The sequence below is a fragment of the Podarcis muralis genome, chromosome 11, assembly GCF_964188315.1.
Source record: "Podarcis muralis chromosome 11, rPodMur119.hap1.1, whole genome shotgun sequence".
Lineage (NCBI taxonomy): Eukaryota > Metazoa > Chordata > Lepidosauria > Squamata > Lacertidae > Podarcis > Podarcis muralis.
Window position 1 is genome coordinate 10,888,033 of NC_135665.1, and position 14,614 is coordinate 10,902,646.

Consider the following 14,614-nt stretch of genomic DNA (forward strand, 5'->3'; position numbering starts at 1 on the left):
AAGGTCGGCGGTTCAAATCCCCGCAACGGGGTGAGCTCCCGTTGCTCGGCCCCTGCTCCTGCCAACCTAGCAGTTCGAAAGCACGTCAAAGTGCAAGTAGATAAATAGGTACCGTTCTGGCGGGAAGGTAAACGGCGTTTCCGTGTGCTGCTCTGGTTCACCAGAAGCGGCTTAGTCATGCTGGCCACATGACCCGGAAGCTGTACGCTGGCTCCCTCGGCCAATAAAGCGAGATGAGTGCCGCAACCCCAGAGTCAGCCATGACTGGACCTAATGGTCAAGGGTCCCTTTACCTTTACCTATGTTGTTCCTACTGGCCAAAATGTGCAAAAACAAATAAAGCTTAGAGAATTAAACAACAAAAACAACTAATAATAATAGTCACTTTGATGGAGATTATGTCCCAACTCATATGCACAGGGCTTGATTTTTCACAATTCAATCAATGTGATGGAAAAAATAATTGCAATAGTCAGGAGAGCAGCCCATTGTTCCAATCTAGAGCTAATCAGAATAGCTGAAGAGTGATGTTAACACCACCTGTCTCCACAAAAAGAAAACCACTTCCTGGCCCGCCAGGAAATGCATTGCTTCAGTAAGAGAGAAGTACATTGTTCGTACTTAGATCTAATCAGACTAGCTAGAAAGTGAATACGACAACCTGTCTCCACAAAAGAACATGCCATCTTCCTGACCCCACAACTCCCACTCGGTCATCTCTTTCATCACCCCCTTTGATCCCATCAATACTGAATTTTCCTTTGCGGCCTTTGTCCAGAAGGGTATAAAAACTGGACTCCTAGACCCATTTCCTGTTCTGATTACCCAGATCTGCACTACAGTGGTACCTCGGGTTACAGACGCTTCAGGTTACAGACTCCGCTAACCCAGAAATAGCACCTCGGGTTAAGAACTTTGCTTCAGGATGAGAACAGAAATCGTGCTCCAGTGGCGCGGCGGCAGTGGGAGGCCCCATTAGCTAAAGTGGTACCTCAGGTTAAGAACAGTTTCAGGTTAAGAACGGACCTCCAGAACGAATTAACCTGTTCTTAACCTGAGGTACCACTGTATATATTTAAAGCTTGTTCCATGCACATTGAAACCACATGGCTTCCCTCAAAGAATCCTGGGATTTGGAGTTCCTACCTCGCAGAGGTATCATTTCCAGCACCTTAAGCAAAGTACTGTGGCTTTTATGGCAGCCTGCCATGCAGGGATGTAACAGGTGGTTTCTGTCCTGGAGATAAAATGACGTGAGTTTTTTACATTGTATGGCCGGAATATACAGTATGGGAAGGCTCTGTTTAAGTTGCCATGGCTCCAGGTAACCCGGAAATAATGTGGAGTCAGAAAGACAACTGTGAGGTGTGTGTTTCTTTCTGTGTACCACAGTGTCATAGCAACTGATGTAAGGCAAGGCAGAGAGCTAGATAAAGCTGGTGAATAAAGCAGACTAGAAATTAATATCTGGCGGCACACATAGAGCTTACAGATACCTGTTTCCGGTGCTCCTGATGAAAGATTAAGGAACCACAGGTGAGTGGAGCATGGGGAGAAGAAAGGAAGTCAGTTCTTATTCATGCTTTATAATGACTTTTTCCCCCCTCCCAAGCAACAGCCAATTAGCAGAACTATTAGGCTCTTTTTGGGACGGGGGTGGCGCTGTGGGTTAAAGCCTCAGTGCCTAGGACTTGCCGATCGAAAGGTCGGCGGTTCGAATCTCCGCGGCGGGGTGCACTCCCATTGCTCGGTCCCAGCGCCTGCCAACCTAGCAGTTCGAAAGCACCTCCGGGTGCAAGTAGATAAATAGGGACCGCTTACTAGCGGGAAGGTAAACGGCGTTCCGTGTGCTGCGCTGGCTCGCCAGATGCAGCTTGTCACGCTGGCCACGTGACCCGGAAGTGTCTCCGGACAGCGCTGGCCCCCGGCCTCTTAAGTGAGATGGGCGCACAACCCCAGAGTCTGTCAAGACTGGCCCGTATGGGCAGGGGTACCTTTACCTTTACCTTTATTAGGCTCTTTACAGATTGAAATCCAGAGGGACTTCTGCAAATGCAACTGAGTGTTACCCAGATTCCCTTTCTTATTGCAGCCCTTTGCGTTCTCTAAAAGCTTCTCAAGGGGACCCTCCATGCAACCTGTGCTTGCACAAAGTTACGGTAACATGTATATTAGACTGTATACAGTCAGTCTTTACTGAGTCTTCATTCTGATTTGCTTGCTGGACAGTTATAGGACATTAAGCATCCTTCCTGTGTCCTTCCTGAGTTGCTTTCAGAGTGTTTAAACTAGCGTTACCAGACGTCCCCATTTCCCGGGGACAGTCCCCAGATTTGCGAATAAGTCCCCAGACAAATTCTGTCCCCGGATTTCATCTAATGTCCCCGGGAAATGCAGCAGCAGCAATCTCAGCAGCCCGGAGCAGTTGGCTCTGGCTGGCTTCAGGAGCTGCTTGGAAGTCCCCATATGATGGTGATGCAGGGGCTCTAAGATGCAGCTTCTGGGCTGCCTCCACCTTCCCTGACCCCAGCAACTAAGCTGTGAAGGGAGGCTTCATGCTGCCTATCGGAGCAGCCTCCCAACTCGTACTTGCGTGCAAGCAGGAGTGGGGTGGGGATCTCTCAGGTGTCAAGGGAGGCTTCACGCTGCCTATCAGAGCTTGCGTGCAAGCAGGAGGGGGCAGGGATCTCTCAGGCAACGGGAAGCCTCCCTTCCCAGCTGAGGGACCCCCGCCCCCTCCTGCTTGCACACAAGTAGGGATGGGATTGGGGCTGCTCCGGTGGGAAGGGAGGCATCACGCTGCCGCCTTCCATGCCTGATCCACAGCGCACCGCTCCCCCCCCCCCTGAAGAACCAACAACTCAGGGGCTACCCAGGCTCATGGAGAAAGGAGATAGAAGCCTAGGAGGAAGGGGAAACGTGGCGGTTGAGGTCAAGGCAGTGGCCGCCCCTCTGCCACCCCCTTCGCTGCAGCATCAACGTTCCGAACATGTAGTATGTAATTAATTAATTAATTAAAGTGTCCCCAGATTCATTGAAAAAAATCTGGTAACCTGAGTTTAAACTCTTCCTGTTAGTCATTTGTCCATCCCACAGTTTTCAATGCATTTCCCAGTCACTTTCCAAACTACAGTAAGTCTGATTGTGTGTGTGTGTGTTTTTTAAAGTGGATTTGTTGGGCTAGATTGACAGAGTTCTTTAATTCACTTTAAGTACGCAAACTTAAAATTCCAGTTTGCACATGAATCCCACAAAATAGTGGCAGGCTGAAGGCACCCCTAAAAACTGGGGTGGAGGGACAGCTGTGGAGTAGATTTCCACTTGTACTGTTGGATCCCATAATAAATATCTACCTGTAAACTTTTTTTTTTAACCTACTGTACTCTCAAGACAATTCATACCTCTTTTTCTGAATACATGTTTTTTCAGTAGTTCCAAGATGGCATTAGCAAGTGGACACTGGATTACAAAAGAAGTGATTGGGGACGCTCCAAGTCCTAGGTATGGGATAATGGTAAAACTGGTATCATAATGAAACATAATTGTTGCAGATTGTTGCAGATTTTTTTTGTCTAAAGAACATCAGTTATTATTTACATTTATTGTGTTGAATTGGCTTGTGATACCACTTAACATTAAATAGTAACAGGATAAGTTCCAGATGAGATATATATTTCTGAGTATTTATTATGAATATGTGCATAGTTAAACTAAGGGAGCTATTAATGGTCCATAGCAAAACTTTTGAGATACTAAACAGTGATGTCTAGATTTTCTCAGTCAGTTTTACCATTTTCTTCTTTTGTTTTTTATCACATCACATATTTGCCGAACATTGTTTTAAAAAGCACACCATGAAAGGCAGCAGCTGCCATGCATAATATGACCTGAAGAATCAGAAACCAGGAAGACCAAACTTTGAATAAGGAATGGGGGAAATATATAATTTACCTTAAAAATCACTGTAAACAATTAAAATTATTAGTAGGGCTGGAATGATACTTGCAGCATAACGTAGAACTATGGTTGTAATGGAGATTTAATAGATTTGGATTAATAGAGAAGTTGCAGGAGGAAAAAAAGTTAACATAAGGACCCACAAAGCGTTGGCGGGAAGTCCAGGGGAATCTACAGAATTCTGTTTTTATTTTGCTTGTTTGTCAATTGTTCGTAAATTTCAAAATTTGAAAAACTAAATAAGAGAGAGAGAGAGAGAGAGAGAGAGAGAGAGAGAGAGAGAGAGTGTAGGGATTGCATCACAAAAGCAGTCATCATCCCTGTTGCAATAATGACATCAAAGTGGAAAACTACAGATAATCCCTCTACATATTTCACAGAACTGGTTTCTTTTTCTTTTTCCACCCTTTTCTTTTTTAAGTGAAGGGGTTGTTCTCTGACAGATTCTGTGGATAAGCTTAGTTTGTCCCAGGCTGCGTCAGCTTCAGGTCATGAGAAACTGCTAGCTTGCTCTCTCATATTAATACCCATATTATACTCGAGTAATGAGCTGTATGAATAGGCTCCCACAGTAAGGCTGGCCTCTCCTCTGAGCAAGGGGGAAAAGATTCACTGTTATTGCTGCATCCAAATTCATTTACCATTGTTTCATGTTGCTCTGTAGACACGGACATGCATTGGCAATCGCAGGAAATATAGCATTTATATTTGGAGGCTGTTCCTTTAATGATACGTCTGTAAGTACCACAAGTTGATGTTTGCTGTCCTTTGTTAATTTCATTACCGTTTGACATCTTGCTGTTGTTGGGAGTATAATAAATGGCACGCCTCATGTACTCTTGCTGTTTGCTTTAAATCTTCTCTATTTCCCACTGTACACAAGTACTTACTGAAGAATCACTGCATTCCAGTCATTGTCTACTAATGTGCATTGTGGAGACATGCCTGCAGATTCTCTCCGGGTAACTGTTTAGCTATTATTTCTACTGGTAGTCACTTGAGATAGCATAAATCTGAATGTAATTTTGAAAGCGCTCCTTATCTAGATGACAATATTGATGCCCTGTAAATAAAGATATCAGCTTCAATCTCTCTTTCTCTTTCTCTCCTAGGATGATCAGCTAACATATTTCAATGACTTCTACATGTTGACAAGTGAGATACTATTAATCTTTTCTAGCAGGCAGCTTTTTCCGTGGGTTTATTCCTCCCTTTGGAGTGGCACATATTTCACTATAATAGACCAGTCATTTGTAATGCAAAAAAAGGCTTATCACTATAAAATTGTGGAAGTGTATTGCAAACAATGAGACTAGAATGGATTAAGGTTAGAGGGTTTTTTCTCTCCTCCCAGGCTAGTTTGAACAGCTGTACAACAACAAAGTTATCTTTTCCCCTGGTATGAATGCACCTACTGTGGTCCAGTTTTTTTGGTCAATAAGGCATAGGGAGAACTGTTGGGTGCAAGTGTGATCACGCACTCACAGGTTTTGTGATTTTCTTAAACATACCTTTTTATTTATTGAGCCACATATGTACTCTACATATTCATAGTATTTCCTATAGAAATAGTCATTCTGCTGGCCTTACATCTCATCTCCAAGTTTAGCTTTAAGCAATTCAGTGTGGGTTTTTGCTTAAAAGACAGTTAAGAGACAATATAAGAAATGCATTAGACCAGGCATAGGCAAACTCTGGCCCTCCAGATGTTTTGGGACCACAACTCCCATCATCCCTGACCACTGGTCCTGTTAGCTAGGGATGGTGGGAATTGTAGTTCCAAAACATCTGGAGGGCCGGAGTTTGCCAATGCCTGCATTAGACATCTTGAATATTTGAATCATCATAATGAAAAGCAAGCTGCTCTGATTTTTTTGGATGCAGGAAAAAAAGGCCTTTGACAACCTGAACTGGGATTTATTTTTTATTTTTTATTTTTAGTTTTGCAAGAAATGAACTTTGGAAATAATGTTATTAAATGGGTGAAATCAATTTATACATCACAGACAGCACAGATAGCGGTAGTAAATATTTGACTTAATCCTGTGATATACAGAAGAGGACATGGCGAGGATGACCATTCTCCTGTTACTTTTCATCCTGGTCTTAGAAGTCTTGCTTAGAGGTATTAGACAATATGAGAGAATTATGGGGATAAAGATTTTAAAAGAGACATATAAACTTGATAGCAATTGCTGACGTTTTGATGTTAACTTTAGGAAACTTGCTGCAGGGAGTAGTTCTAATGGATAAGATCCAAGTTTAGCTTTAAGCAATTCAAAGCACTGCCATCAGATGCAGTGCTGCTACCTGGGGTAACCTGTCCCATTTCACCACCTGAGGCAAAATGGGAATGGTCTCCTCTTGTTGTCGTCTCTCCCACCGCCACCGCAACACTCCCGAAATAATGGCAGGAATAACTAAAATTGACTGCACATTAAAATAGATGCTTGTAAAATCAGAGAATTGTAGAGGTTGGATTCGGAATCCTGCCCACAGCCATCCCTGGGCGAACTCGAACCTGTTGGGATCTCCGCTCAGCCAAGCCGATAAAGCCTCATCTTCCTCCGAGCTGAGCCTTTGAAATCGCCTCTGACGTGTTTAATGACCTGAGCCTTTGATAAGGCCTCAAGCACATTCTATCCAGCAGGGTTTCCAGCACAGGGAAGAGTCGAGAGGTTTGGCTAGAGGTCCAAAGAGTTTTATTTCTAAACTATGCAGAACAGAAAAGACATCCTCTCTCTATGAAAGCAGAGAGCAATTGAAACAAAGGAACAAAGGAAGCAGGAAATCACTAACATCACATCCCGTCTCCCTTACCTTGAGACTTCCAAGAGTCTGGACTGTCTCTGGAATGTAAACAGAGTCCTGTGACTCTCAGCAGCTGCACAGTGAGAAACAGAAACTAACAGAACCACCAACCTTCTGGTTAACATTTGTAGCTTTAGCCAGTATGTTTTGAAACTGAAACACTGTATGGATGTATAGATATATGTTTGTGTATGTGTGTAAACGTACCAATCATCTCAAATTCATTCATTTTCAGTTACTTCCACTGATTTGACATGGGAAAGGATACCACAAGATGGCCACATTCCTTGTCCAAGAGAAGGTCATTCACTTTGGTAAGCAAACAATTCAGCAAAATAAATGCTGGTTATTTCTAGTACTTTTATGTCAATCGCTGAAATGACAAGAAGGTGGGCCTATTCTCTGAGCTAAGCGCGCGTATGTGGGAGGAAATATATTGGAATTAAGAGCCTGCCGCCCATGTAAACGTGCATCTGATTGAGACGCAAATACTTACAGTGATTAATCACTCTGCACAGCCATAAGAAAACCCAACTACCACCAAGCATATATTATTATTAATTTGTGAGCATCTGAGAATTGACAAATCTGAGAGAAAACCGATGACCAAAATCCAGAGCTTTGTGTTTAGCAGTTATGAAGATGAAAATGCTCAATTAGTGTTAGCCGTGCACTTCACGTAACAGACAAAGCTGTCATATCCAGCTTGCACACAGAGTCAACCAGTACAATAAATTCAGTAACATAAACATGGTGCTCATGTTTTTGTTTTAACTTTATAACAAAAGAAAGCCTATAGCTACGTTTTTGGTAGTGAGAGATGTATTTAAAGGTAAAGGTAAAGGTACCCCTGCCCGTATGGGCCAGTCTTGCCAGACTCTAGGGTTGTGCGCTCATCTCACTCAAGAGGCCGGGAGCCAGCGCTGTCCGCAGACACTTCCAGGTCACATGGCCAGCGTGACATCGCTGCTCTGGCTAGCCAGAGCCGCACACGGAATGCCGTTTACCTTCCCGCTGGTAAGCGGTCCCTACTTATCTACTTGCACCCGGGGGTGCTTTCGAACTGCTAGGTTGGCAGGCGCTGGGACCGAGCAACGGGAGTGCACCCCGCCACAGGGATTCGAACCGCCGACCATGCGATCGGAAAGTCCTAGGCGCTGAGGCTTTTACCCACAGCGCCACCCGCGTCCCTGAGAGATGTATTTAGAGAGCACATTTACAGGCGTGATGCTCATAGACCATAGACCTGTAGAGTTGGAAGGGACCCTGAGGATCATCTAAGTCCAACCCCCTGCAATGCAGGAATAGGCAGCTGTCTCCATATGGGGATCAAACCTGCCACCTTGGCATTATCAGCACAGTGCTCTAACCAACTGAGCTATCCAGGCTCGTCTTCTCTGGTCGGATTTTTGCTGTTTGCTTTATTCCTCACTTGGTTTCCTGATTTCCATTTTCTAGTAGCCCTAGAGGTGCTGTTTCTTTCACCTGTATCCTGTTTCAGATAAGCTTGGCAGTGATTGCTTTAATCCTCTCACTCCCTTTGCTGTGCTTCCCTAGTGGAGGCCTTTGGGGTATTATTAAATGCACTCCAGCTATGTCCTCCTCACTGTGGCATTAATACAGATGTGGCTCGCTGTTTCCATGGTTGGGTTTGTGCTTTCACACAAGCAGTTTCGATGCCAGTGCCTCCAGAAACTATGAAGATGTTTTCTATCCACTGGTGGGCAGTGCTTGGTGGAATGTATTCACACGGTTTATTGCTTGCTGCTCTCCTCAGTTAGTACCTTCCTTACCTTCCATGGAGGGACGCGGGTGGCGCTGTGGGTAAAACCTCAGTGCCTAGGACTTGCTGACCGTAAGGTCGGCGGTTCGAATCCCCGTGGCGGAGTGAGCTCCCGTCGTTCGGTCCCAGCTCCTGCCCACCTAGCAGTTCGAAAGCACCCCTAAGTGCAAGTAGATAAATAGGTACCGCTTTATAGCGGGAAGGTAAACGGCGTTTCCGTGTGTAGCGCTGGTGCTGGCTTGCCAGCTGCAGCTTCATCACGCTGGCCACGTGACCCGGAAGTGTCTTCGGATGGCGCCGGCTCCCGGCCTCTTGAGCGAGATGAGCGCGCAACCCTAGAGTCGGACACAACTGGCCTGTACGGGCAGTGGTACCTTTACCTTTACCTTACCTTCCATGAGTTCTGGAAGCCTGAAACACCTTGAGGGCATTTGCAGGTATTTGTTTGCCTGTGCCTGCCTGCCTTTTTTGTTTATTGCAACACCGGCAAACTTATCCCAAAGCAAATTTTCATAAATGCCTTTTTAAAAAAACTCCTGAGTCGCCATTCTCTGATTTGGACAAAATTGCAGGTTAAGAAAATAAAAAAGTGTGTTGAAGGCTGTGTTGCACCCCATCACAGCAAGGAATGCGCAGGGCCAGATAAACCACACTGTAGTAAGATGGGGACAAATTTCATGTTGGTTAATACTGCTATTAGGTATTTCCATTCCAGACAATCAAAGGCTTTGAGGATGTCCAGGGACATGATCATCAGTGGAAGTCTGGTTGTTTTGCTGTGTTCAATCAGATCCAGCAGTTTCCTAATAGAGTCTGTTATGTTGCAACCAGGGACAGAGCCCTCAAGGTGTTTCAGGCTTACAGAACCCATGGAAGGTATGAAAAGTTGGGCCAGCCTGCTCTAGCCATTTCCTTCTCTGTGGTCTTCCACTCTAGGAATCATCTTCAACGCTTTAACAAATACAGTGATACCTCGGGTTACATATGCTTCAGGTTACATACGCTTCAGGTTATAGACTCCGCTAACCCAGAAATATTACCTCGGGTTAAGAACTTTGCTTCAGGATGAGAACAGAAATTGTGCAGTGGCGGTGCGGCAGCAGCAGGAGGCTCCATTAGCTAAAGTGGTGCCTCAGGTTAAGAACAGTTTCAGGTTAAGAACAGACCTATGGAACAAATTAAGTACTTAACCTGAGGTACCACTGTAGCATTGCTTAATTTTTTTCTCCTTCTCAAACTCTCCCAAACAAATGTGTGGCCAGCTTCAACCACAAACATGACTGTAATAAGGGAGGATGTGATACCCATGAAAATTGTCCCCCCCAAAAAAATTTCAGTCTGGGAAAAGGGGGAATCCTTGGCCTGGCCCTTTGTCTTCCAGAGGTCTAGAAGCAGAGCTGCTATTCTGTTTGCAGCTTGAAGAGCAATTATTTGCTGTTGCTAAATCACTCACATCTGAAAGCACCTTATTTTCCATTAAAATGGACAACAGGCCTAGTAAGCAAGAATAAGATCAGGCTGCATGTCTTTGCATTCACTATTAGCCCAGGGAAGTAAAACAAAGCCGAGCAATCTCCCAAACCCAGAAGAAGGGGCTCAGGAGCTATTTTAAGCAGCTAATATCTGCTCATTGAGCTCCCCTTACATTTAACTGTTCCCATATGTTAATCATTTGGATTCTCTGCATGCTTTTTTTAAAAAAAAACTTTGCCTCTGATTTATGCTGTTTCTTTTGCTGCCTTTTGCACAGGCATGGCCCATATGGAAACCATATTGCCTGTAACAGGTTTCAAAATGCTGGAGGAAAGTTGGGGGAGGAAAGTTTAAGAGAAGAACTACATGGGTTTCAGTAGTGAACATTGTAGCACCTCAGTCCTGGAGTTTGGTCCACTTGAGAGTGGGGGGAAATGGCACCCGTGCAGCTCAGCTTTGCTACTTTTAGGACCCAGGACAGTGGCAGTGGCCAAGGAATGTCCCAGCACTAGGGCAAGGATCTTGTGATAGGAATTTTGAGGTCTTAGATATATGTTAAACGTTCATAAGTGTACCAACCAAGCACGTACATAGATCAGTACAGGAAGACCAACCTGAAACCATTTCGATTCCCAAACTGAGCAAATGTTTTCTCTGCAAGGTCAAAGGAAAATGGAAATGCCTCCCCATTGCCTTTTCCTTCACAAAATGGGCATGTTTAGCCTGGAGAAGAGGAGGTTAAGGGGTGATATGATAGCCATGTTCAAATATATAAAAGGATGTCATATAGAGGAGGGAGAAAGGTTGTTTTCTGCTGCTCCAGAGAAGCGGACACGGAGCAATGGATCCAAACTACAAGAAAGAAGATTCCATCTAAACATTAGGAAGAACTTCCTGAAAGTAAGAGCTGTTCGACAGTGGAATTTGCTGCCAAGGAGTGTGGTGGAGTCTCCTTCTTTGGAGGTCTTTAAGCAGAGGCTTGACAACCATATGTCAGGAGTGCTCTGATGGTGTTTCCTGCTTGGCAGGGGGTTGGACTCGATGGCCCTTGTGGTCTATTCCAACTCTATGATTCTATGAAATCCTATCTTAATGGCACATTTAAGATATGAATAGAGTGTGAGCTGTGACCTGGCTCAGGAACTACAGTCATACCTCGGGTTGAATGTGCTTTGGGTTGAGCACGTTCGAGTTGCGCTCTGTGGCAACCTGTAAGTAACGGAGTGTGTTGCTTCCGGGTTTCACCACCTGCACATGCGCAGACGCTCAAAATGATGTCACGCGCATGCGCAGAAGCAGCAAAAAGCGACGTGTGCATGCGCAGACGTGCGGTCGCTAGTTACGTTTGCTTCTAGATGCGAACGGGGCTCCGGAACGGATCCCGTTCATATCTAGAGGTACCACTGTAAGTATTTATCATTACAAAAGACTGGCCAGGCTCCCCAGGCAATCCAATCAAGTGACCGTTAAACAGGTAACCTGGCAGACAGGAGGTAAACAAACCACGCAGATTTCTGCTTTAGACCACCTTTTCTGTGATGTATCTGGGGGGTAGTCTTAGGTTACACCCCTTCTGTGATGTATGTATGATGTATGGAGGGGTGGTCTTGAGCTCCAGGGCAGGGAATTTAAAATATCTATATAAGGGCAGGCACACCTTTGTTCTGGGTCCTCCTCCTTTCCTGCGTGTGAGGGGAGCACCCTGTTGCAACAGCTTTAATAAAGATCAGGCTTACTAGCTGCTTTGCTTCTCAATATTCTCTGGTTGGCCTCTGTTATTTTCTCCTACCAATAAGGAACCTCTGTAGGACTCTATATGGGCTCTTGGATACCCCATAAGGGGAAAGGGCAGATTTTCATTTACAACAATCTCAAAGTCAGACAATGTCAGGCAAAAGATTCCTGCATTGCAGGGGGTTGGCCTAAATGACCTTTGGTGGTCCCTTCCAACTCTACAATTCTATGACTTCCTCTCATGAGAGGCAACTACTCCACCATCTGAATCGGAGTCCTCCTAAAGCCAACGCTGGGACAACTTTCTCTAAATAACAATGAAACTTTTTTTCCTCCCTCAAATGTCTACTACGGATAGATGCCAACACAATTTATATTTTTAAAAAGTCTTTTATAGGGGGGCGGGGGGCCTGGAAAACATTTCACCAATGCTTTTTTCTGGGGGTGCACGGAGTATGCATACCCCTAAACATTTTGTGAATCTAAGTTTGGCCTCATTGAGGGGCAGTCTTTCAATACGAGTAGGAAAATGAGAGTACAGTACCCCTAAATATTTTTTTAGAAGGAAAAAAAAGCACTGCATTTCACTTTTGAAATAGCATGCAATTATTTTCCCTTGATTTTTTTAAGCTACCCTTTTGAGGGGTTTTTTGTAATGTTCACAAATAAAATGCATATCTCTGCCAACCTGAGCATGACACTAGCAAAAATGTGCAAAAGGTCTACAAACATTTGTGAGCCAACAGCTGTCAAAGCTACTTGGCGCATTTCACTCCTCCTCCCCCAAATATGTCAGCTAGCTTGAAAAAACAGTGGATTTTTCTTTAAAGAAATGTCTGGATTTGTATTTCTAACCAGATAGTTTATTTGAATATATATATCACTATGTCCAATATGCACAAAAGGGCTTAGAGGGAGCTCCTTTTGGATCACACATCTGCGTGTGTGTTTATGAGTGTGTGTGAGAGTTTTGTAAGTGTGTTTTGCTTGTTTACAAAGCTATTGTACTACCAACTTTACTGTACACTTGTGAAACATGGACCACTTATAAACACCATCTCCAACTCCTCGAAAGATTCCATCAATGGTGTCTCCGAAAAAATTTACACATCACTTGGGAAGACAGGTGAACTAATGCCAGTGTACTGGAAGAAGTAAAGATCACCAGTGTCAAAGCAACGATTGTTCAACATCAACTTCGTTGAACTGGTCATGTTGGGATGCCTGATTATCATCTTCCAAAGCAGCTACTCTATTCCCAACTTAAGAATGGTAAGCGTAATACCAGTCGACAACAAAAGAGTTTTAAAGACGCTCTCAAGGTAAATGTAAAAAAAAAGTAATATAAGCACTGGCAACTGGGAATCACTGGCCTGCAAGCACTCCAATTGGATAATAGCCTGTGCCAAAGACATCATGGACTTTGAAGAAGCAAAAACTCAGGACAAAAGGGAGAAACGTGCTAAGAGAAAAGCACATTTGGCAAATCCTCACCGTGATCAACTCCCACCCGGAAACCTATGTCCCCACTATGGAAGGACGTGTGGATCCAGAATTGGCTTCCACAGTCACTTGCAGACTCACTGTTAAGACCGTTTTCATGGAAGACAATCTTACTTGGCTATGACTGATCGCCAAAGAAGAAGCATGTATGTGTGTCTTGCCCTTCCTGCTTTGGGCTTTGTGTCTATGTGCCTCTGGCATGGAGCCCTTGACAACATTCCCTTGAGAAAATGCCCAAATGGTTTTGTGCAGTGCCATATTGTTTAATGTGCCATTGAAATCCTTTCCCTATCCCGCTGTAATAAATGGATCCTCTGCTATTTCAACCTAAATTCTCGCGGGTGTGAGTTCTTGGTCTCTGAATTGTTTAGGTGAATTCTCTGAACGGTACATGACCGACCGACCCCCCAAAAGCTTATTCTACCTCACAAGCATGTTTAAGGGTCTTAGAGACACGTGGAAACCCCTCTCTCTATACCACCAATACTTTTTTCCTCATCCAGGTTAGTATTCACAGAGCATGCCAGTTTGTCCACCAGCAGCCCAGCCACTTCATTAGTTGAGTAGTGCTATATGCTGCCACTTACATCTTTCCTCGCTGGAATTGCTCACCTTTTGGTTTCCTTTAACTGTTTTCCACAGAGCAATCTGTTTACGAATGTATACACTGAGTCAGCCCATTGCCAAAAGTGAAATAAGGAGTTGTACAGCTACAGGTTATGAGCCGGTCAAAAGTAAAATCTGCCCAGAATGTAGATTATAGATACAACTGTACTGCCATAGGATAAAAGAGCTTGGTAATGTCCACTGTGACCATAAGTGTATATTTTCCATACAAAATTCTAGCCATGGGGGAGGTGGTTTATGGCCGACTGTAAAAATTTCTCAACTTTTCTTTACAGTGTAGTAAAAGGCAAGATATATTTATTTGGAGGTTGTTCAAGCACGAATGCTGAGTGTTGCCTTCCAGGAGTCTACACCTTTGATCTTGGTGAGTAAAAACATGGAATTAGATTGCCAGGGATTTATAGTTCATTTAGTTAATGGCAAGTCAAAGAGCCTTTTGCTCTTGTAGAATAAAAAGCATTTATTAATTTATTATTGTTTGGGGGCGACAGTGGCAGCATGCAACTACGAATTTTGATGATCCCACCCTTTCCCTCAAACTTGTCTTTCTGAGGTAACTTGGTCATGATGGTGGGATCGGGGAGGGACAAACCAGCTTTGCTGAAAAAGCTAATCATTTTAAAATTGCAAGCTTTGAAAGATATAAACAAAAACTCGACTGGGTGTCCCGGCTCCTTGTTCCTAACTTATTATTTCCCTCCGGTAAGTTTATTTATTATTTCTATT

General features: G+C 44.1%; 1 protein-coding gene across 2 annotated transcripts in view; it reads left to right on the forward strand.

The window, feature by feature from the left end:
* The first annotated feature begins 1,362 nt into the window (after positions 1 to 1,362).
* Positions 1,363 to 14,614, forward strand: part of LOC114606797 (kelch domain-containing protein 3-like) — an 80,752-nt gene continuing 67,500 nt past the window's right edge. The window contains exons 1-6 of one of the 2 annotated variants that reach the window (XM_028749363.2): positions 1,363 to 1,536; positions 3,433 to 3,501; positions 4,622 to 4,694; positions 5,070 to 5,112; positions 7,004 to 7,082; positions 14,164 to 14,252. In XM_028749363.2, the coding sequence (XP_028605196.2) occupies positions 3,440 to 3,501; positions 4,622 to 4,694; positions 5,070 to 5,112; positions 7,004 to 7,082; positions 14,164 to 14,252 (346 nt within the window). In that variant the 5' untranslated portion in view covers positions 1,363 to 1,536; positions 3,433 to 3,439. Of the gene's footprint in view, positions 1,537 to 3,429; positions 3,502 to 4,621; positions 4,695 to 5,069; positions 5,113 to 7,003; positions 7,083 to 14,163; positions 14,253 to 14,614 lie in introns of both variants that reach the window. The other variant, XM_028749362.2, reaches the window with a different exon arrangement.